The sequence below is a fragment of the Takifugu flavidus genome, chromosome 8 (assembly GCF_003711565.1).
Source record: "Takifugu flavidus isolate HTHZ2018 chromosome 8, ASM371156v2, whole genome shotgun sequence".
Taxonomy (NCBI): domain Eukaryota; kingdom Metazoa; phylum Chordata; class Actinopteri; order Tetraodontiformes; family Tetraodontidae; genus Takifugu; species Takifugu flavidus.
In genome coordinates, this window is record NC_079527.1 from 4,606,995 (window position 1) to 4,630,689 (window position 23,695).

The 23,695-nt window shown below is 47.7% G+C and overlaps 1 protein-coding gene across 2 annotated transcripts; it reads right to left on the reverse strand.

Moving 5' to 3' along the window:
- Positions 1–393: 393 nt before the first annotated feature.
- slc6a8 (solute carrier family 6 member 8) lies at positions 394–20,720 on the reverse strand. 2 transcript variants are annotated; one of them, XR_008951636.1, is made up of 14 exons: positions 19,481–20,720; positions 12,770–12,901; positions 10,450–10,714; positions 10,027–10,159; positions 8,374–8,508; positions 8,161–8,264; positions 7,896–8,020; positions 7,634–7,746; positions 7,030–7,167; positions 6,849–6,951; positions 6,390–6,490; positions 5,725–5,895; positions 5,076–5,603; positions 394–5,043 (listed from the first exon to the last, which is right to left on the reverse strand). XR_008951636.1 is itself a non-coding variant. In XM_057040229.1 (13 exons), exons 1-13 carry the CDS (start codon positions 19,815–19,817, stop codon positions 5,469–5,471), a joined length of 1,992 nt encoding a protein of 663 aa, XP_056896209.1. In that variant the 5' UTR covers positions 19,818–20,720; the 3' UTR covers positions 394–5,468. The 2 variants fall into 2 exon arrangements, 1 of the variants encoding a protein (XP_056896209.1); XM_057040229.1 differs by having other exon boundaries at positions 394–5,603.
- Positions 20,721–23,695: the final 2,975 nt, after the last annotated feature.

Below are 23,695 nucleotides of genomic sequence, written 5' to 3' on the forward strand. Positions count from 1 at the left end.
TGTGCTGATCTCACTTTCAACGCGGCTCTGGCTTTACATTGGAACGACGTGCTTGGGTGACGTTTATTTGAAGCTCCTTTAAATGTACTTCTGTGGAAGGGGGGGTGGTAATATAGGGAATTTACCCTGTGCAAAGTCTTTGATGTTAACAAATCAGAACTGTCGAAGGCGGTTTTGCCAAAAATATTAATGTTCTTTGGTGCTGGTGTTTCTTAAACTCAGTCATGGGGACACAAGTCTGATTCCACATTTGTAAATTTCATCATCCAGTCTGTTATTCCAGAGTTCATGGAAAAACATTAACATGTACGCGCCTCGTCTGTGTGTAAAGGACGTAAAGATATTCCAACAGTTTGACCACGTGCATCGGAAGAATGTAGCCATGGAAACAGCTTGTGGGGTTATCATGTTAGTTTTATTGCCATTGGTTTATTTCATGTAGTGGGCGAGCACAATGATCACAATAGCTTACAGTATGATGACCTTGGTCAAGGTCACAGGGTTACAGTCAAACACAGATGTTGTTACGTTACTGACAAACACACTTGTTATCAAGATACATGGTAGATCAACGGCTGACTAATCAACAACTATGACTGGAAACTGGTTGCAAAGACACAGATGCAAAGACGCCATCAGAAAGTCTGAGCCGCAAACTTTACACTTTAAACACCGAAAGATCATTTCAACAGGAGGACGAGAGGAGGGGGGACAGTAAAGCGCTGGAAGGACAGAGTGACGGAACCTCGTCGAGAACCTAAAATATAATAAAGCCATCCGGCTGTCCAGTCGGGTTCCCATGGTAACCCCTGACCTGGCCTGTGTATCCACTGTGGGCTGCTAAGACGGCAGACACGCAGCCAGGAGCTTAACATACCGCAGCCAATACATTCAACGTATGCACAGGCAGCAGCAGGCCGTCAAGGTGACCTTCACCCTTTAGGTCAGATGGGCATCCCAACAGAAGGACCCCACAAATTCGTTAGAAGACGTTAATGGCGTCGTTTTAGCCGTACATCTGGATTGACTCAAAATAAATTTCTGTTTTCCTGCCTAATTTGTGTCCATCTCCAATTTAAGCAATAGTGAATAAACACCACATAAAGTCATTTTAGAATTAGACCAGCATGTTCAAATCTTACTGTATAATTATTTCGAATGAAAACGCCAACAAAAGTCAAAGTTTGAGGCTGTCATGTTTCATAGTGGGTCTTAGTAAAGCAGCCAAAACTGGTCCATTTCCCGTTATGAAGAGCAAATTTTAAAACAAACAAACAAACAAACAAAAAACAAAACAAGGTGAATAGAGGTACAACAAGGGTGAACTTTAGGACGTTAAACCTGTGCCGGTGTTTCAGACAGCGTTTCCTCACAAGAGCACCCCCTATCGGTCTCAGCACAACACAACAGCTAAAAAAACAACTCGAGTAAGAAAGTTCTAGTGTCACTGTAAAAGATTCAGTTTGTTGTATTATTATTATTGTTATTGTTGTAATTATTATTACTGTTATTGTTATTATTGTTATTGTTATTACTACTATTATCATTAATGTTCTATTCATCAAAGAGAAAAAAAGATTTTTCATTCTTTCCTTTTAATGTCCTTTTATTTTCAATATAAAACCGTTTACTGTAAGTTGTATTTTTAAAAAATTAAGTGAAACAGTAAGGGTCCGTAAACAATGGCGGTGTGAAAAGTGCAGATTTTGGGGGTGCGGGGGGGGGGTGCGGGGGGCTGCTCTTGTGATGGACAGGAAAACCACAAATGACAAACAGACAAACAGCTCTCCAGCTGAGCTCCCAACACCTGAACAACTGGCTGCTGGTTTGGCCTGGAAAAAGATTTGGTAATGTACGCTTTTCAAGTTCCTTTTCTTTATCCTCGACCCCCTGTGGCAGCCATTTACAGATGGGACAAACAGGAATCAGCATTAATTCTAAAAGCTCTCAGTAATTTTAGTCATAAGAATTCAGCATTACACTAGAATGAGCTATTTGAACAACTGGTTGAAAAGCAATTTGGCATTTTATTACGAAAATGAGTCCTTGAACACGTCTGAATTGTTCTGATGGGCCTGAAGCAGCAAACCTGGAGCTTAGTTATACTTTAATTTTGCCCCATAAAGCCAGCGGCTGTTTCATGATGTGATTCTCATCTGGAAACTTTGACTGTGTGCTGCAATTTGGCGAAGCATCTGCTCGGATCAGCCAATTCACTCCAAACAGAACGTTTCGCTCTGTTTAGAACTAAAGTCAACCAAATAAAACACCCTTTTGTTCAAAGCATCAGAAAGCCTCTCCAGCCTCAACGTCACCGCTTCACAGGAACTCTACCAAAATAATCTGGTTGCTACAGGTTCACCTCAGCTCAACAGTTTTGAATATATAGCAGCATCACATAAAGAATCCAGCCAGTCCTCAACAAGGTTTCTCTCTAAAATGATCTGTTGCTGCCCGTCGGATGTCCACTTCCCACCTTTGTCCCTCTGCTAAAGTAGAGACGCTGCCAAACTAACAGGGACGGAAACATCTTTGGAAATATTTCCCACAATTCCCTCCTCGCAGGCCATTGATGGTGCTGTAATTTGCATAAAAGCTGAAAGATGTTGGATTTGGAAGTCTGAACAGGAAGTGAGGTAGCCGTCATTATGGCGCAGTGCTCGTGTTTCTCAGCTCAACGGGAACCGACAGCCAGAAATCATCATCGCATTTACATTTACTGCATCAAATATAGATTCAACATTCATTCAATATACTGTATTTGTCACCAAAATAAACCTCTTAGCTTCATTTTACAATGTTAAACAAAAAATGGTTTCTAATCTCTACTTACTTTAAAAATATTATTTTAGAAGAGTATGTAATTCCTTTTATTTACAACAGTGTTATGCACGGTGGATGTTAGATAGTTTCAAGGAGACAGAGTTGTAGACATGTCCCCCCCCCACCCCCCAGCAGAGCTGGACTTGGGCTGTCCTGTAAAAGAATCTGGGTTTGGCTGGTTAACCTTGCGGGCTCCGGACTTAAGACAACAATCATGTAAGGCAATCGTGGGCACCAAGCTGAGTGTTCCAGCTCGTGTTCGGCAAACAGTTGGGCTTCTTCTCTAAAACAAACTCATTTCTCACACACAAAGCGAGAACCAGTTTATTGGGAGTCAACAGATCAATATCAGATTCCAGACCAATCTAGGGTCCGTTCCAGGAACTGGATCTTCTGGCTCCGCTCAACCCAACAGTCTGGCTACATGTAAGGCCGCCTCATTGTCCACTACGCTGATTCGGGTCCTGTCGCCTGAACTCTTTTACACTTTACGTTACAACGGTGTTGAGTTAAATGAGCAGTATGTGAGAAATGTATGTAAAGTAACTGTAAAATGGCCCTGATGGCTCAACAGAAGCCAAGGAATCGTGTTCATTTCAAACACAGCTAGATTATTCTCACTTCAAAAAGAAAAGTGTCAGCCCGTAAATAACGCAATTTTTTGTTTTGGTCTGTAGCTCCGCCCTCAACCAAGCTACCAATCACCAAGTCAAGGTTTGGGCATCCAGGATGCCAGGAGCCACTGAGCTGCAGCTTGAGCTGTTACTAAAGCTAAAAAGGTCTCGTTATTATTCCCAACAACGTTGTGACAAAGTCAGAGTCAAAAGGAGGATCTGTAAAGGAAATGCCTTCAGATTCGGCTGAAAGCAAATATGATTACAGAAATATGAATACGGAAATATGAATACGGAAATATGAAGACTGATGCTGAAGTTGCTGATTTTCTCCTTCAAAGAATTAAATTTGGCATCGAATTGACTTGATAATAATTTGTTTAAGAAATAAAAACGGTGGCTCATCATTGTTAGCTTTAGCAATGCATTATCAGAGCTCGTTGTTCTGGTATGTTGCTGGAAAAAAGTTCCAACATTAGGCCATTGTGGCAATATGGTGCAGACAAATTCTTGCAGGATCTGGCACCCTAACTGGCAACCCGTACTCTGGGTAGAGGCGGAGCGATACCTTTGATTGGGGCTTAAGTACCAGCTTTGGCCACAAACGTCCATACTACCCCCTAACCTGAGAGCGCCGAATGTTGGCGGCTGTAGTTTCAGGTCAAGCCTCTGTATACGCAACATATTCGTGTTCCTCATTTGTTAACGGGTGTCTTTCATTTTTGTTCTATTTTTATCCATTTTTGACTCATACGGATGAAAACCGTCAGCGGTTCAAGAGAGGAGCCTGTTGGGAGTAGGGTAGCAGAGGAGGCAGAGAAAAGATGAAGAAATGGGTTTATCTTGGCATCTTGGAGCCCTGGTCTGAGATCAGCCCTGTGGGGGGGGTGGGAGGTTGGGTACTGTCTTTGGCACTTCAGCCGTCCTGGGGAGCATGAATCAGAGCCCAACCTTGCACAGAACTGAGGTTCCTCGCCAAGCGGTCACAAAGGAATCACTATCGGGTATCAGACGGAATACTTTCATTTATCTGAGGTGTTTTAAGTAACGAGTAAATATTCCACCTGGTCAAGAGTTGGCGCTCCAGCCTGGAATCTCTTTGTTCTGTTAACCTGATCGTTCCTGGAGCTCGAGGTTGAGAAGCACTTCAAAGCCGGGACCATCTCGACATTTCTTGGCTTGTGTTTTTTTCCCCTTGGTGCACCTGAAGATGCTTCGCTGAGGACCTTTCAGAGCTACTTAATCCTTGCATGGAGTTGGTTTCTGTGGACTGATGGTGTTGATCAAGCCAATCAGAATTCTCCACCTCTGATCATGAACTAAGAAGGTCAGAGCTGGTGGGTTGAGGACATGATGCTGGCTCTAGATCAGATCGCTTCAGCCCAACCATTTCTAACGAGTATGGCTGGGCAGGTCCAACTCAGGGCAAAAGCCCGGGGGAACGAGGACAGCTCGGTGATTCCGCTCTGGCCGAGTTCAGTCTGGCTTTTTGGCACATGGTGCTTTTATGGATGGCTGGCTGCTACGTGAACGGCGTTTCTTTGAAACATCAGTCTCACTGCTGACTTGGGAGACGATGACTTGCACATTTGGCTCCTTCCCTTTTCTGAGGGGCTTCCGGTGTGGTCTGTCTATAACTCTGTCTTATTAAACATCCAGTACACAAGTATTACAAGTTCAGATTGGAGAATAATGATTTAGCAGTTGTATCCTGCAGCTGAAGCCTCAGAAACAAGACCACGCTGGAGGAACCTGGACGGGACACCGATAGAAAAAAAACCCTCTCCGGCTTTCGCTGCCATGATGTCCACAAACAGCTGAATCAACCTGGAGAGCTGCTGGTTTCCATTCAATCACAAATGGAAAAACACAAAAGATCTTTTGGTTGTTCCTCAATTTGATGAATTGTTATCTTTACACCAACCGCTGGAGTGGATCCGAGAGAGCGGATGAATCGTTTGAGAGTGCTGTGTGTGACGGGGGCTTCCAGCCGTGCTGTTGTAGGTGGGCTGGGTGTGGATGGAGAACTGCTTACATCACACTCTCAAAGATGATGACCTTGTTGTCATCAGAGCCAGGGGACAGTGAAGTCAGCGACTTCATGTCAGGGGCCATGTACTCTAGGTGATGGGGCCCCCAAACAGGAGTGGTCAGGTGAGCCCAGCGCTGTTGCAAACAGAAGAGAAACATTGAAATGATCACAAAATTCCCCCAAAGCACCATAGCTCCACTCGTTTTGGTGAGTTGTGTTTAATTCTCAGGTCATTCCTGGCTGGGGGAGCTTTACCTCTCTGATGGTCCCCTTGGCCCTGACCAGTTTGTAGAGCACGCTGACAGGGATGCAGAGCATCGAGGACAGAGCCAGACACCAGCCGATGACCTCCCCCCACCAGGGGTACACGTACACGTTGTTGTAGGTCAGAGGTTTGTAGTTGACCAAGTGGAAGAGGAAAATCCCCTGCAGCAGATGAGCAACAGAGCCTTTAGTGGGTGACGCATGTCCTCCTTCATCCATCTGTCTATCCATCCATCATCCATCCATCCATCCATCCACCCCCCATCCATCCAATCATTCATTCATTCATTCATCCATTCACCCAGCCATCCACCCACCGATCCATCCATCCATCCATCCATTCATCCATCCACCCATCCATCCATCCACCCCTCCATCCATCCATCCATCCATCCACCCACCCACCCATCCATCCATCCATCCATCCATCCATCCACCCACCCACCCATCCATCCATCCATCATCCATCCATCCATCCATCCATCCACCATCCATCCATCCACCATCCATCCATCCAACCATCCATTCATTCATCCATTTACCCATCCATTCATCCATCCACCCCTCCATCCATCCATCCATCCACCCCTCCATCCATCCATCCATCCATCCATCCATCCACCCATCACTACAGGAAGACCTTGCTTCAGCCTCACCATGCAGACACAGGGCGTTATGAAGGACCAGCACCACTTCATCCAAGGAAAAGGCCGGTAGCCAATCATTCGAGCGATGTCGTCCATGAAGCGGTCGGCACCTACAGGAGACGCAGGTCAATTTCAAAATACCGCCGTCCTTACAGAAAAATGTGTTATTTCAAATAAATCAGTATCACGTGCTGCCTTTCGTCAGTGGAGACGCACCTTTCTTAAAGTCTCAGAGAGCTTTTTTTTACTATGATTGACTGATGAACTTCACTCAACTGTGACCTTTACTGTAACATCCTGTAATGGAACCATTAACAGGACCTATTTTCAGCTCACATGTGTCACTCTGGCACAGCATGTACATGCAGTCATGTAACCCTAGTGTGTGTGTGTGTGTGTGTGTGTGTGTGTGTGTGTGTGTGTGTGGTGTGTGTGTGTGTGTGTGTGTGTGTGTGTGTGTGTGCCTACCGTAAACCCATGCAACTACTATACATTCCCAGAATGCCTGCCACAACAGAGTCATCCCGCTGGCTGAGTAGTAGTCAAACAGCTGGAAGACGTACATTCCTCCCTGCAGAGACAGTTCCGTTTAAAACCAGTCCCACTCGTTCCCGGTCCCCACTGGTCCCAACAATCGTGTGTAACTGACCTGCGTCACCATGGACAGGTCGATGATGAAGCACAGTAGGCAGCATATTGCCACGGCAATCTCTCGTTTGTAGCGGTGGTAGTGCCTTCCAGGAAACAGATCCAGGATTCCAGTCACGAAGCCCTCAACACCAACAAACTACAAAAATGGCAGGTCATTAGGACCCGGGCAACTTTCCAACCATTCAACCATAAAATAAGGGAAAGCAGTTTTCCTCTTATTCCTGAGTGAAAGGGAGGAATGGTTTGGAGTGGCAGCATCCACCGGCAGCTGCAGATCCTCCAGATCTGGTTTTCCCTTTATGGTGCTCATCAGAGCAGATCATCACAGGGAGAAGGTCTTTAGGGGTCTAATGCAGAGGGCCGCTTTCTGACCAGTAAGACTGCCACTGGTGTGTCCTCTGCAGGGCTGCTAGACTGTGCTGGAACCGTGCCTTTAACAAGGTCAACGCTACATTGTTTAAGCTACGTTAATTGCTGCAGCTACTGAAGGATTTCCATTCATTCCCAAATGAAAACCAGTTTCAATCCGGAGAACATCGTCTATTATAATAAATGTTTATAATAAATGACATTTGAGCTTGTCCGCTGACAAGGCTGCTCACCTGACTGTCCAGCCCCAGCAGCAGCAGCATGAAGAAGAAGAGCGCCGCCCAGAGAGGAGCCACCGGCATCAGAGTGACCGCCTTCGGATATGCGATGAAGGCGAGACCAGGACCTGGCAAAGCAGCAGCTTTAGTTCTTTGGACAGACAGACAGACAGACAGACAGACAGACAGACAGACAGACAGACAGACAGACAGACAGACAGACAGACAGACAGACAGACAGACAGACAGACAGTGTGTCACGTGTCTGTGCTGATACCTGATTCAGCCACCTGTGAGATGTCCACCCCCTGCTCAGCAGCCATGAAGCCCAGAATAGAGAAGACAACAAAACCAGCAAAGAAGCTAGTTCCACTGTTGATGAGAGCCAGAATGAAGGCATCTCTGCAGAAGACACACACACACACACCAGCAGAAGACACACACACACACACACCAGCACACACATAAATAAAAACCAAGGATACAAGAGGAGGTATGTTAATGTCTGTGTGTGTAAATATGTTTGTGTGTGAGAGTCGTACTTGTAGCAGTCGTTGTTGAAACGGTTGTAGCTGCCCAGGGCAGTTAGTGCCCCCAGCCCGATAGCATAGGAGAAAAAGATCTGCGTTCCGGCATCAATCCACACCTAAAGATACGACATCATCCAGTTTAAGAGTAATCCTTCACAGAGCGGCCCTTTGTGGGCGTCAGGACGGGCTTTTAACATCAACAGCGGGCAGCCGGTGTCATTGTACCTGTGCCTCCTCCAGTTTGGACCAGTCCGGTTTGATGTAGTACATAATGCCGTCGTAGGCCCCAGGCAGCGTGACACCTCGCACCAGCAGGATAATGAGGACCACGTAGGGGAAGGTGGCCGTGAAGTACACGATCTGTAACAAACACGTCAGGAAGGGAACCATGGTGAGGGCTGGAGGACATCTCACACACACACACACCCCTAAACCTAAGATGCCATCATGTGACATCTTAGGTTTAATGTTCCGTTTGATTGGAACAGTGAATGGAACAGATGCTCCTACTGCTGGCAATATATTATTATGATTAATAATCTATTTTCGCCTTGACCTCAATTTTAAAAACATTTTGGACAGAGTGTACCGGTATGTTTGTACCGTATTTTGAAGATGCAGTGACCGTTTTTGGTCGATAGGGGGTAGTGAAGAGCGCAAAGTGTCATTAAAGTAAAAACAAAGTTGAGTGAGCGCCAACACACACACACACATACACACACACAGTGTGCATCAGCATGAGTTTCCTTCCATAGAAACGGTTCCTTGAACTCTTTTGACATGTCCAGCCTCCTGCTGAAGATCAACAGTAAACGTGTGTGTGTTGGTACTGAGAGTTGTGTGAATCCAGCGGACTCATGCTGAGGGCAGTAAAATACACACACACACACACACACACACACACACACACACACACACACACACACACACACTCACCAGGACCACAGTTACGTTTCAGGACATCTTCTTTTTAAATAAATACAGATTAGAACAGAGGACAGAATAAATGCTGGCAACGTGTTATTTCCCATCAGGTCTTGGGGTTCTGGCAAGACATTCTGGACACTTGCTCATCAATTTGGTATTTTTAGGATTGGAGTCAAGTTTGCCCAAGAATTAATCTCCTGACCGATGACTTTCTGTGAATCATCTGGAAAGAACAGGTATTTCTTCATGGTTCTCTAGTTTCTTGTTGATCTTGGACAGCAGCTGAACTTCAGCAGCCTGGAATTCACCAAAGCTTCTGAGCAATAATGGGATTAAAATATAAATTGTACATGAAATCTGCTCAGGGTTTCTCCCTGTTAAAGGGGAGGTTTTCCTTGCCACTGTTGCTTGTCTGGGGTCAGGCCCTGGGATTCTGGAAAGCGCCTAGAAACAATTTTGATTGTAACAGACGCTATATAAATAAAGATTGATTGATTGATTAAAACATATAAAACGATATTTCATAAAGCATTTGTGTGGTCGAGCTGTGGGACGCTTTTTTTACGCTTTTGGTTGTGTTTTGAAGAGGGGAAAAATTGAAAATTTGTTTTATAATTCTTATATCAGACAGATGCAGAGATAACGATAAAGACAGAAAATAATAATTAATACAAACAAGTAATTAATATCACATGAAATCATTAATCTGACGCATTTACTTCTGTCACTTTTTTACTACCGGTATTGAGTTATGAATTAAGAGACAGACAGACAGACAGACAGACAGACAGACAGACAGGCAGGCAGGCAGGCAGGCAGGCAGGCAGGCAGGCAGGCAGGCAGACAGACAGACAGACAGACAGACAGGCAGGCAGGCAGGCAGGCAGGCAGGCAGGCAGGCAGGCAGACAGACAGACAGACAGACAGACAGACAGACAGGTAGAGGGTTACCTTCCCAGTTGATTTGACTCCCTTCCACACACAGAAATACACCATAACCCAGACGGCCATCAGACACAGCGTGACCTCCCAGTTGAACTGGCCGGGTTCGTTGAGCCCAGAGGAGATGTTCAGCACCTTGTTCCTGCAGAGGGAGGAGACCTGTGAGCCACGTGGGTCGGTGTGCTGGTGGGTTTCATGGAAACAGCACAGCAGAACAAACTAGACGGACATAATAACAGTCAGAGAGTTGATTCAGGCCACCTACAGAAGCTCTTGTGATTAGCAACATCAGCATCCTGAAATACATATGGACCCAACCCAATGTCCCGGTGATGTTATTTCAGGTGAGGCCTGTAAATGCTGCACTATTTGGGACCTGGGCAGGTGACTCTGGTTACGTCTCCGTGGTTACGTTAGCTAAGTGGGACTCACTCCCAGAACTCGATGATGGGGGAGCGGGCGTCGGCCAGCTCGGCACAGGTCATGTTCCCACTGATGGTGACGTTGGCCAGGCTGGCGTTCTTGCAGTCCTGATGGTAGGTCTCGATGCACATGGGCGTGTTCCAGATGTTGTCACAGCTGGACCAGGGCAGGGTGGCGCTGAAGGATTTGATCAGATAGTAGAAGCCCCAGGCCAGAACCATGATGTAGTAGGTGTTACAGAAGAAGACAATCACCATGGAGGCGTAGCCCAGACCTGAGGGGAAGACGCACAACACAGCAGCCAGTCAGGAGCAGCTCCAGGTCTCCAGCATCATGTGGGCAACTCAAACCATCGGCCTGGTGCACAGTGGTGGTGAACCTTGGCGCGACAGCGTTCACTTGAGCAGGGAGGAGCTTGTAGTCATGGCGACTCAAACCTAAACAGCTGCTTACTGAAGGCCAGCGAAATTTGTACTGTCATAACTGGGACGATGATTGTAAAATTAAAAGAAAAAACCCTTAATTTTATTGCTTTATTTGTTTTTAAATACAACTTCCATAATAGAAGTAAGGTATTTGGTCCTGACCAACAAAGAGCAAGAGTGGCAAAGAAAAACTCCCTTTTAACAGGAAGAAACCTTGAGCAGGACCAGGCTCATATGGGGGGACCCTCCTGGAGGTAGAAGAGAGTTACCATTACAGTTATTAACTCAATATGGTGCCACAGGCCGCAGGTAAAGATGCAGCTCCTGACAGGACGCTGGAGTCTGTCCTTAAACTACCAATAATCACACGAGACCCCGTTAGCGTCATTATTATTATTTAATCGGAGCACAAACTCAAGCAGGCCACAAACAGGAGCTGGTTTGATGCTAAACTGGGAGAGATAACAGTCAATCTACATTTATGATTTTATGAGCTTCTGACTTTGGCCTTTCCGCTTCTGAACAACACCGAGCGTCACCTTTGGTATAGTCGGTGGTACCAGAGATGACTTGACTGGCGGAGGAAATAACAAGCAACTGCTCCAGTTTTCATGAAGGTGATGTGGTTTTATCAGGAGCACACGTCCTAAAATAGGAGCATGTTGTTGTTGTGGATCAGGGGTCGGCAACCCAAAATGTTGAAAGAGCCATATTGGACCAAAAAAAACAAGAAACAAATCTGTCTGGAGCCGCAAAAAATGTAAAGCCTTATATAGGGCTTATAATGAAGGCAGCACATGCTGTAAGTGTCTATATTAGCTGTATTAGCCTACTTTCCAAACGATAAGTAGGCTACAAATACATAATGAGCATTCATGATGAAATGCTTATTTTCCCTGCAGCATCCTGGAGAGAATGACGCACCACACGGCCACTTTAAGTTTAACTTTCATTATAATGAGATGTTGGAATTAAATATTTATTATACGCATTTATACAGCATTGGAAAACATTAAGAATGTTTGTCACGTTTTTCTTCCTACAGAAATTATATTAAAACAATTTACATTTTCATATTTTTGAAAAAGCTCCAGGGAGCCACTAGGGCGGCGCCAAAGAGCCGCATGCGGCTCCAGAGCCGCGGGTTGCCGACCCCTGTTGTGGATCCTTGAGGTTCTGGACCCTCAAGTGTGATTCCCTAAATTAGAATGAGCCCATCGATGTGGGGATCTGGCGAAGCCCTTGTTACGACTTGGCTCAAAGTTGTAACAAATAGAGGGAATCAGCACACAGAAAGATCAAATCATCTAAATATTTTATTGAGAAACCCAAACCAAACTCTGGCTCCTCCCAGCTCGCAAGTGAAACCAGTCTCACCCAGACTCTGGGTTAACAAAACAAAACACATGAACGGGCCGTCACACCCTGGAGATGGTGAGCTCTGCCAGTGTCACACACCCAGAGTTGGGTTTTGAGTGTGTCTTTTGATAGCTCCAGATCCTCAGTTATTCAGGTCAGAGCAGTCAAAACAGAAGTTTCGGGCTGGAGGCGGCTGCAGGAGCGGTGGGAGATCTTCAAAACCTCGAAGAATCCACTCTTTCACTTGACTTTTACCACAGAATTCTGCCTTAAAGTCTGAAGTCTAAAGGTTGGAGACGCTCACAACAATGCGCTCACAACTAATAAAACATGAACCCGATCAACTGGAAAAACACCGTACATGTGCGTGCGTGTGTCTTTTTTTTCATTCCATGTTTCTGCTGCTTGTTCAACGGTAAATATGATATGAATGCCTGTAGTTTCCTCACTGAGGGTAATAATCCTGCCAGACGCCAACGGCTGGAGGAAACCTTGAAAAACGGCCCTCGTCCAGCCTCAGAGGGGCACGAGTAAAGGTCAAGTACCTTTGAAGAGCGGCGCAATGTTCCAGACATTGATGCTGCCGGCCTTCATGAACTGGCCAAGAGCGATCTCCAGGAAGAAGATGGGGATCCCTCCCACGAATACGATGAGCAGGTACGGGATGAGGAAGACACCTGCGGGGAAAGACAGGTTAAAGACGGGTTAGAGGCTCCAGGGCTCAGAGCAGGATGATGCTGCTGGTTCCAGCCCAAAAAAACCTTTAAGTGGGAAAATAAACAGCAGTTTCAAGCAACAGGAAAACCGTGGGAATGATGAAGATGAGTGTTTTCTGCCTTTTTTCTGTGTTTTCTCCTCTTAAAACTGTGGCGACGGACATAAACCGTCCCGCTCATGAGCCGGAGCCCTGAATAAATCTGGTGCAGTTTTGGATCTCGTCCATTTTTCAGTGTCATCACATTTCTATGTGAATGGGAGGGAAGCTTTCAATCATCATCTCCCCTCATCCTTCCTTCGCTCCTCTTTCACTCGGGGAGTGAGAATCAACAACAAAGGGATCAACGGCTGTTTAAACTCTAATTTCAACATCACCCAGAAAGACCACAGCAGAAATATAATGAAGAAATAATAAAACACTGGTGGAGAAATCGCGTCTTTGTCATGATAAATTATGTTAATGTGTTTAAGGAGCCTTTGCTTCTTTCTGTGACCTCTCTGATACATGAATGAGTGGATAAATACTTCATTCATCCGTCATTGCTCAATGAACGGACAATTAGTAATGCTTTTTCTTTACTGCTCTCTCTCTCTCTCTCTCACACACACACACACACACACACATACTTGTAGTTCTATCTGTGTGAGGACTTTTACAGCCAATGTGTTCCCCAACTTTAACCCTCCAACCCTAACCAGCTCCATTAACCACCTAAGCCTGACCTAAACCTCACCCTTAAAACCACCTCTTTACCTTGAAACAGTCCTTTTGCTAGTAGAATATTGTTAATTGTATGTAACAAATACCACCACACACACACACACACACACACACACACACACACACACACACACACACACACACACATAAGGCCCAGAGTAACTGGGTCAGAGTGTCAGCATGAGAAACTGGTATGAATGGACCAAACTGGGAGATTCATGAACCAGGAGTTTTATAATAGCACCAGCAATTAGAGAGAGATAGAGAGAGGGAGGGAGAGAGGAAGGGAGAGAGGGATAGAGAGAGGGATAGAGAGAGAGGGGGGAGAGAGAGTGGGGGTAGAGGAAGGGGTAGAGGAAGGGATAGAGGGAGGGAGGGAGGGAGAGAGGGAGGGAGGGAGAGTCTTCACCATCAACTTGTGTAATTCTGTTTGTAGTAAAACATCAGATATTATGTATCATTTACCACCCTTAAAAATAGAACATAAAACAGTTTTACTCCACAAGTGACCTGTGCGTAATTATACACATACGAAAATTAAATCACAAAATAAACTGGAATTAAGTCAACGGCTGATTTATCGGGAGAAGCACCGCTATGCTCCCGTAGCAGCAGGCTAAAATTAGACCCGTAACTGGACCCGAGTGTTCCTGCTCCCCCTCACCATCCCTCGCTCTTCCGGGGAAATGCGCATGGACCTTTACCAACAGTGCTGAGAGGGCCAGAGGAGCCGCACAGGTGAAGCTCTGAGCAGGTGAGGTGGGGATGACATTCCATTCTCCTTACGTAACATTTCCCACATGTGAAATGTTCACAGATGAAAGTAAGTCACAAATAGCACCACAGCTGACATTTCTGCAGTTAGCCTGTTAAGCTGCAACAACACGGTAAGTTGGGTAAGCTGGTTAATCCCAGGTAAGTCACTGGGCTAAACAGCGATAAGGCTAATGACAGAGCACAAGCATCAGCACCATCACCACCAGTATCACCACCGGTATCACCACCTCCACCAGGAGACGCACCTCCACCGCTCCCCAAAACTCTCACATTTGGCTGATGAGCACATCACATGTTTGAGTTTTTCTTAATCATAATGCATAATTTAGAAAGCTAATGGAGCTAGCATCTTAATGGAAGCTGATAGCTAGTAAACCACCGGATCACAAAGCTAACCCACAGAACAACCTTGTTCACACCGAAAAACATTTCGCCTTTTAGAATAACATCAAAGAGTCTTGTATCATCCAATCCAATATTAGCAGCTGAGCCAGCGTTTAGCTTCTCCCTTCACATTTGTACCTTCAGCTCACTAGGCTGAAGTTCATCAGCCGGAGCTTTTTATTGAGCTCAAAGTCGGCGTAAAGGCTGCTGACGGTACAGGTCGGTTATTGCACAACCGTAAAAATCACGTACACGCTGCCGTTTTAGAACCAACCTAAAGGACACTTTACTGGTGTTTTATGGATCCTATAAATGATACTGTTTGGAGTTTAGAGACATATTAATTTGGTCCTAAATATAAACAACCATCGTCTCCTTGTGTTGATGGTCAACAAACAGAGCAGACCAACACATGGGATCCTGTCTGGTGGGGATGTTTGAGCATCTGGCTCCAGAACAGAATCAGAAAAGAACCTTTCTGAACAGTACCACCAAAGATGGGGCTGTGAAACAGGATGCAGAGCTGGGCTCGGGTCTGCTGAGGTTAGGTGTTCCAGTCTGGCTCCGCTGGTTCTGCATCTCTGAGAGCTCTGTTCGGCCAAGGGCAAACAGAGCACCGCTCCAAGTCTGGGGCAGTTTGGACTTTAAGCTAGATCTAAGCTAAGCTAAGTGTCTTCAACAAAAAGTACTACATCATCTACATAAAGGATTATGTGAAATGTGGGGGTTTAGTTATATTTCTCTTTCTTTGACCGCTGTTGGACAACCTGGCTACCCCACTGGGGGGGGGGACCCGGTCCCACTGATACCCCACAGGTAGCAGGACCGCATCCATCTGACCACACGTGGGCATAGAGAGGAGGAAAAGAAGAGGAACGCCGAGGCCGTCAACAGGATTAAAAGATTACAGGCCACTCCTGGTAATCTCTCATCCACGTGGTCAGGCGGATGATGATGTCACACTCGTCTGCCATTTAACACACACGCGGCCACACACAGGTGGGCGGAGCCATGACACTGTATCACTGTATCTGTACATGACACCTGTCACCTTTAACCCCGGCTGTACGAGGGGCTTGTGAACATATACAACGATTCTAACTGCGGCGACCGCAGGAGCGGGAACGGACCAAAGAGAGCGGCAGCTGTGAAACACCTGATCAATCAACACCATCGACCAAACATCCCAACAAGCCCAGATCGATCGCCTGATTTCTGCCCTTTGTAATCTTCCATGACTTCAAACCGCCCAAGGCGTTTTTCCGCTCCTTTAATCGTTGCGCGGACTTTACCCCTCGGATCACGTTACAGTAGATCCGTGTATTTTAGGAGGTCGTACACAGGTGATTGAGGAGTCCCAATCAGGGGACGACCTGATCCCACAGGTAGATTTCTCAAGCCCTTCAGAGCTGAGGTGCTATTTATATAGCGTCTTTTACAATCAAAATTGTTTCAAGGCGCTTTCCAGAATCCCAGCGCCTAACAGCAGACAAGCAACAGTGGCAAGGAAGAACTCCCCTTTAACAGGAAGAAACCTTGAGCAGAACCAGGCTCATGTAGGGGGACCCTCCTGCTGATGGGGGACTGGGTAGAGAGAGAGGAGAAGGGGGAGGACAGGTAGAGGAGAGAATAGGATAGAAACCTACTCACAGACGGGTAATGTTGAGGATAATGTTGCTGCGAGATTCCCAGGCATGAAACCACAGCAGCTATCACCAAACGCAGATGTTCAAACACACACACACACACACACACACACACACACACACACACACCACACACACACACACACACACACACACACACACACACGACTTCCTTCTGCGTTTGGTGATAGACGCTGGCAGTTGGGAGTAAGGAAACAAGGACCAAATGAGAAGGATGTGTGGGGAATGAAGAATGACTTCAAGGAGAGAAGAAGAAGAAGAAGAAGAAGGTGTCCTCAGCTTTGATGTTACCAACCTTTATTTAGAAGAGGAAACAGAGGTGTCTCCTCAGAAGATGGGTGCTGGGTTCAGGGTCGACTTTACTGCATTTTCACCACAGCCAAATGTCAAATGAGCGAATCGGAGCAACCCGACGACTGAGACCTCCCTCTGAACCAAAGCAGCTGTAGTTTTGGAACTCTTGCACTCACTATTCCTCATGCACTTATTGTCAGGAAGAGTTTTCAGTAGCTGTGGTTGGATGTAATCTGTATCTGTGGTTAAGAGACCTGGTCTCACTTCTCAAATTAAAGCCCTATGACGGTGCAGGTGAGGAGGAGGCCAAACATGATCGGCCAATCAAAACGATTAACACCGCGGCTCATTCAACAAGCTTCTTGAAGCTTTAGAACTTAATACCTGCAAGCATGGACTTTTCTAGAGGATCACACCCGACGCTTGAACTAAAGTTACACCACAGTTCTCCCTGTGAGAAGGTTCCTCCAAAGGTTCCTGTACAGCTCAGTTTTATTGTTATTATTTCTTCTGCTAGCCTCTTTATCTTAATTCACACGTAGCTGTGCTGGGAACTGCAAAACCCTCACAGGACTGGACCCTTGCCTGGACCCTGGACTGGACCCTTGGCTGGACCCTGGCCTGGACTCTGGACTGGACCCTAGCCTGGACCCTGGACTGGGTCCCGGAATCGGTCCTGGTCAACCTAAAAGATAATAACAATAAAACTGACAGGAACCTTTGGAGGAACCTTGTCCATGCGGGTCGACGTGAACCCAAAACTCCAACACTCCGCTCAAAAAGCTGTTCTTGCACCTTTCAGCTGATGTTTGTCGCTCATTCCGACAAAGATCTGGATCAGCCCAGAGTGGAACCAAGTCTGTTCTCCTTATCTTCAATGATGGTGATGCTGGGGAGCTGACTGAATGGACGGTGACGGCGTTCAGTTGCACATCCCTAAATATCAGTAACTGTTTGGTGTGTAACGGTAGTTACTATTTAAATAATAAAACGCCTGGTGTGCTTCGTTCTGATTTTCCAGGGGCTCTGCTCTCTGGTTGGTGGAGCAGCTCTGGGGGGTGTTTCATTGTTGCACCGGTTTGTCTCCTCGTCGTCATAGCAACAGACAGACCGGATTAGAGGAACTCTGACTCAAATATTGAAATGAGGGGGAAAAGTGACTGAAGTGGACCAAACCATTTTGTCCTGTCCTGAAAAGGACTAAATTCCATGTGAGAATGGCACCAAATGTCAGCGTTTCATGGGTCAACCTCATTTATCGACCTGCTAACAGAAAACCATCAAAGCTAACCGAAGCTTCGTCCATTCATCCGGTTGTCTGGGTGTTGGACGTCGAATGACCGTCTATGAAAGATGCCCTCCGCTACACTGAGTCCTTCATGTGCTGTCTGTAGCTGTGCGTTACTATTGCGCCAGGTTAGCATGAAAAGGCCAGCTGAGCTCATCCCGACCTGATTGGTGCCGCTAGCTGTGTGAAAAGCTGCCTCCCAGATCATGACCTGATGTGTTTACGCAGCCCGAAAAGATCATCTCCTGGGAAGGTGTGCTGATTAAAAGCGCTGGGATTCATGAGTGCAGCGCTGCCCGTGCCAGGGAACAGGACCTGCCCTTTAGAGACTGGCTTTGGACCCTGGCGCTGACAGCTGGAGTTACTGGAAACTCAAACTGGCTGTGCAATGTGGGAATGGGACCTTTTCCCTGTGATTTACAGCAGGTCCCATCTTCTCCCCCCTCCCTCTGTGTGAACCTACAGCCCTCTGTCACCAGCCTGTTGTCCGGCTGAGCTTTACCCACACGGAATGTGACCTTTTCAGGTGGGGGATAAATTTCTGCCCCTCTCGGTGATGCCCTCACTCCTGCAGTCCGGGACGCCAAAAGGAGCTATTCCGGGAACAAGAAGAAGAGGGAAACCAAAGAAGAAGAAACAAGGTGCAACTAAGGCAAGGCGGGGGACGCTGGGACGTGTTTAGCCTTTTTATTTATGTGAATCATTAAACTGAGTCACATGGCTCATTCCACGAGATGCTGTCTCAGAGCCGGTGGCCCATGAGCGGCGCACGGAGCAGGCGCAGCTCTACTGTGTCTCGGTGACATTGAAAAACAAACCCGTCCTGATTCTTTGTGGCACTTTAAGGAGGAAACCGAAGCGACAGAAGCAAACGGCCGCATCTAAAATCACCTTATAAACAGGCGGCTTCAGCTCTCGGAATCCTCAGGGGTGAATTATCCAGCATCAGTGAAAACTGAGGCATCTCCTCAATTACGCAACAACGGACGCTTTCCCAACCACTAATAATTCAGTTTTACATTCCTGCGTTCAGATAAAGCCTGACCAAAGCTGACCTGGTAAAACAGATGTAACACCCGTATCTAGATCCTCTATATCTATATTTCTTTATTCTCGTGCAGATGTTCTCCTCCCTCTGGTGGCAACAGTGCCCTGCAGTGGTGGAGGGTTTAAATAACCTGTCGTCCTGCCACCACCGCGCAGAGGGGACGGGACAGATCAGTTACGTCATCAGGGGGCCAATGATTCTGCTCAGGCTTCGGTGGCACATGCGCGTAAGGTCACGACCCCTGCGCCACCGCATGTACACAGCTGGACGAGCTTCCCCCACCCAGATGTATGGGGACACAGGAGTGGACGCGTGCGTCCTAATTCATCTGCATGTTGCTGAGATGTGCGTGCGCCTCACCTCCGCCGTTCTTGTAGCACAGGTACGGGAACCTCCACACGTTCCCGAGTCCCACGGCAAAGCCCACGCAGGACATGATGAAATCCATCTGCCGGGTCCAGGTCTCGCGCTCCTGGTAGCCCTGTCCAGCTTCCATGGCCGCCTTCTTGTCCTGTCCGGCACAGACCCCGGACGCCGCGTTGCTGGCGGCCCCCGCCTGAGGCAGCAGGATCAGGCTGCCATTGAGGGAGGCTGACAGGTAAGTGCCGCCGCCGTTGGACTCGTGGCCGGAGGCCTTTTTGGTCTCCTCCAGGTGAACCAGAGAGCAGGAGGATGGCAGCACCTGCTTCTCCATCATTCTTTGAGTCCGCTTCTCTCGACAGTCGAACCCGTCGGCGCGCGCCGACACGGCCGGAGGCGTCTTCTGGGAAGCTTCTTTACCACAGTTCAAATTTGGCAGCTTTTGAGAATCTTTTGTCCTCGGCCGCCACTTCAAACCCCAACCGCCAGCCTCCCGTTAAGAAAAAATAAAGAGTCAGTCAGTTAGACAGGAGCAGGTGCAGACCCGTTCCGTTGAGTTGGCTCTCGGGTCCCTGCTGCTCCTGTCCTCCTCCTCCTCCTCCTCCTCCTCCTCCTCCTCCTCGGTGGATCACAGGCCTGTCACCCTCAGCAGCACCAGAGACAATCTGACCTCTCTGATCCAACCAGGCAAAACTCACTCGCTCAGCTATTAATTTAAATCTTTCACTAATTCACAGCAGGCAGACATTTTCACCGCCGACCTGAAAACCAGACTGGAAAATATTTCAAATTGTGAAACTAAAAAAAAAGAAAAGATCTTTTTGAAAAAAATAAAATAAAATAAATTAATTTAAAAAAAACCCAAAAGGGACACGACGCCGACAGTTGGACAGCGACCTTCAAAAACAATCCACGAAACACTTGAATGTGAGTCTGAAGAATCGCATGAGAACAGAGGTTCACCGAGGAGACGTTGGCCCGATGGAAGACGGAGAGGGCGGAGAGGACGACGCGGTCACGCGGGCGGCGGGCGGCTTCAGCGGCGGCGGGCGGCGGGCGGGTGGCGCAGCGGGCGGAGGAGCAGCTCCATCGGGAGAGGAGCCGGCGACTACTCGTCTGTCAAATAGCCTCTGCAGGACTCTCTGGTGTATTTACGGCCGTGCGGCTGTCGGGCTCCTCTGCGGCTTTAAAAGGAGAAGCGGCTGCTGCCGGTGACGTTACACACGCCCCCCCAGCCTCTCTCTCTCTCTCTCCCTCTCTCTCTCTCTCCTACGTCATCACCACCCCTCCTCCTCCTCCCCCCTCACGTCTGTTAGTGCCCCTGCGCTCCTCTCTGCGGGGGGGCTCTGGTCTGTGGGGCCCCACATGCCGCCTGATCATCCTTCTAAAGATCGATCAGGGGCTTCGGATCGCCGCTCGTGACACTCCCCCCGACGTGATCCATCACGCACGCGGTACCTCACGCGGATAGGTAACGAGTCAGACGCGTAGGTCCGTTGCATTCGGTTGCGCAATTCCCCGAGCAGAAGGATCAATATATTAAATTAATTCTGCTGCTGCAGTTTCCTAATGATCTGAGGGGAGAAGTGAGAACAGAGAGACGTGCGGGACGTGCGGGACGTGACCCGGGAGAATTAAGACAGACACACAGGTGAGGGTTCTACAAGCGTATCAGTACCGGAACCATCGGAGCTGCCCGCTCTCTGGTGGACCTTGGCCCACGTGCGGCTTAAAGCTGAAGTTCGCGGCTGCACCACCAGTCGATGGTGCCGAGAAATCCCGGCTAAGAGCAGCGGGAATGTGGTTCAGGGGTGGATTTTAATATCAGTGAAACAGATATACAGGTGCACGCTCTGGTGGTGCACGCTCTGGTGGTGCACGCTCCTTCACACATAGATGCTCCTCGCTAATGTTCTTCCCTCCAGGATTCCGATCTAGTGGTAACTGGAGTGAATTGGGACAGTGAACAGGGGGCCGTTATGCTGCCGCCTGAGAACCAGTGTCGCCCCCTGCTGCAGTGACAGGGAAGTCCAGCCTGGACCGGTGGAGGCAGGAATGTCTCATCTTTTCCACATCCACATCAAATGTAGATAGAAATCCTCGTAGTCCACACGTTAAACAGATTTGTGGGATAAATTTGATGGAAAGTGAAAGAGAAGCTTCAGGTTGAGAATGAAAAACAGCCGGGTGAGGAGTGTTATAGATGTTTAACAATGTGAATAATGACTGACCTCTTCTAGCCTCACCTGTGAGAGGGAGGCAGACCTCTCAACTCCTGGGTGAGTAAGAGTCCAGCCCAGCCCAGTCCAGCCCAGCCCAGCCCAGTCCAGTCCAGTCCAGAGAGGAGAGGAGAGGAGAGGAGGAGAGGAGAGGAGAGGAGAGGAGAGGAGAGGAGAGGAGAGGAGAGGAGAGGAGACCATTTCCCAGTGGGGTGACAGAGGCCTGTCAGGTGATCATGTTTCTGGACCCCGGCAGCCTTGGCCTATAGCAGCATAACTAGGATGTGACCTAATGATTAGACGACCCCCTAAGTATGATAATTTGTCTGTCTATGATAGTAACTGGAACTACAGAATTAGTAACAATAAGCTTTTTCAAAGAGGTAGGTTTTAAGTCTGATCTTAAAAGTAGAGATGGACTCAGCCTCCCGTACCTGGACAGGGAGCTGGTTCCACAGCAGGGGGGCCTGGTACCTAAATGCCCCCCATTCTACAACTAGGAACTCTGGGGACCACAAGTAGACCAGCATTCTGAGAGCGGAGCGGTCTATTGGGCTGGTAAGGTGTCACTAGCCCCTCCAGGTAGGATGGAGCTAGGCCTCTGAGGACCTTGTAGGTCAAAAGAAGGGTTTTAAAAATTATTCTAAATTTAACGGGCAGCCAGTGAAGAGACGCCTGTACAGGAGTTATGTGATCTCTTTTGTCAATACCTGTCAGAACTCTAGCTGCAGCATTTTGGATCACCTGGAGGCTTCTTAAAGAGTTGTTGGACACCCTGATAATAAAGAATTACAATAGTCCAGCCTGGAAGTAACAAATGCATGGACTAACTTTTCAGCATCGGGCCGCGTTAGTAGTTTAATATCAATATTACTATTACTAATAACAGCAGCAACACCATTACTATTACTCCTGCATCTACTTATAATAATAATTTGTTGGATTTTTACACTATTTATTTGAAAAGTGTGTGAAAGCTTGTGAAAAGTTCTTTCACTGTGACTAAAAAAATGCTTTTCCGTGGTATTATTTGAGTTGATCAGGGCATCCTGGCAGCCTCCCTCCATCCCTCAGATCTCCAGGGATCTGCAGCCATGTACATGCTTATGATCACGCTAACATGGGTCCGGTGCTTCAGGAAGCAGCTCTGGGCTGTTAAAGTAAAACAAAAAGGAATTCCAAGTCCAGAGAACCAGACTGACCGGCGCTGACGCCATGTCTGGTGTGAGCTACTGCTCTCCTCCAGACCAGCTGCAGTCCAGGCTGATACCTGGAGCCTCCGAACCTAGAACCCACCCACAGGAGAGGGGTCAGCCCTACGTGGCTCCTAGTCTGCTAACTGCCCAGAGGTCAGTGCTTCTTCACAGCTATCAGCTCCTGAATTACCACAGCAGTCAAAGAGACATGCAGGCAGGATCAACCAGGATCTAAAAGGCCTACCAGGATCTAACAGGACTACCAGGGTCTCCAAGGATTATGAGAAGAACCAGGATCTGCCCGGACTACCAGGATCTGCCAGGACTACCACAATCTGGCCAGATTACAGGATCTGCCATGACGGTGGAGGTGTAGAAGAGGTGGAGGAAGACCCCTAAAGGACATACAAAGAGAAAGTGATTAACTTCTTCTATCTCCATGGGCAGAGGCAGCAGAGTGGTGGTCTCTCTAGAATTGTGCTTCTAGAGACCCTGCACTGCATCAGAGGTTGTCTTCACCAGGACGCGTGTGGCCAGGCCAAAGGTTCCGGGGCAGGATGGGTAGGATATAAGGGCATCCCTGTTGGGGTCCAGGGTTCTGGGTCGTGTGCTGCTTGTTTCTTCCTGCAGGGGGCGTCGAGGAGCCGGTAATCGCCCTATTTAAGGATGGAGCGCCTGTCTGCCAGCGTCAGAGTTACCGGTATCGCTTTTCCATGCTAGACCTGACTCCCTGTCTGTTCGAGGCCTCCACGCCGCCCTGAGAACGCGCAGGACCTGACTCCCGTGTTTGAGCTCTCTTT

Excerpts from the sequence above, each read along its gene's own strand:
- slc6a8 (XM_057040229.1), bottom strand. The coding sequence starts at position 19,817 with ATGATGGAGAAGCAGGTGCTGCCATCCTCCTGCTCTCTGGTTCACCTG. Across the intron at positions 7,747-7,895 it reads CTCACAGGTGGCTGAATCAG|GTCCTGGTCTCGCCTTCATC; the intron begins GTATCAGCACAG and ends CTGCTTTGCCAG. Across the intron at positions 6,952-7,029 it reads ACCTGTCCATGGTGACGCAG|GGAGGAATGTACGTCTTCCA; the intron begins GTCAGTTACACA and ends CTGTCTCTGCAG.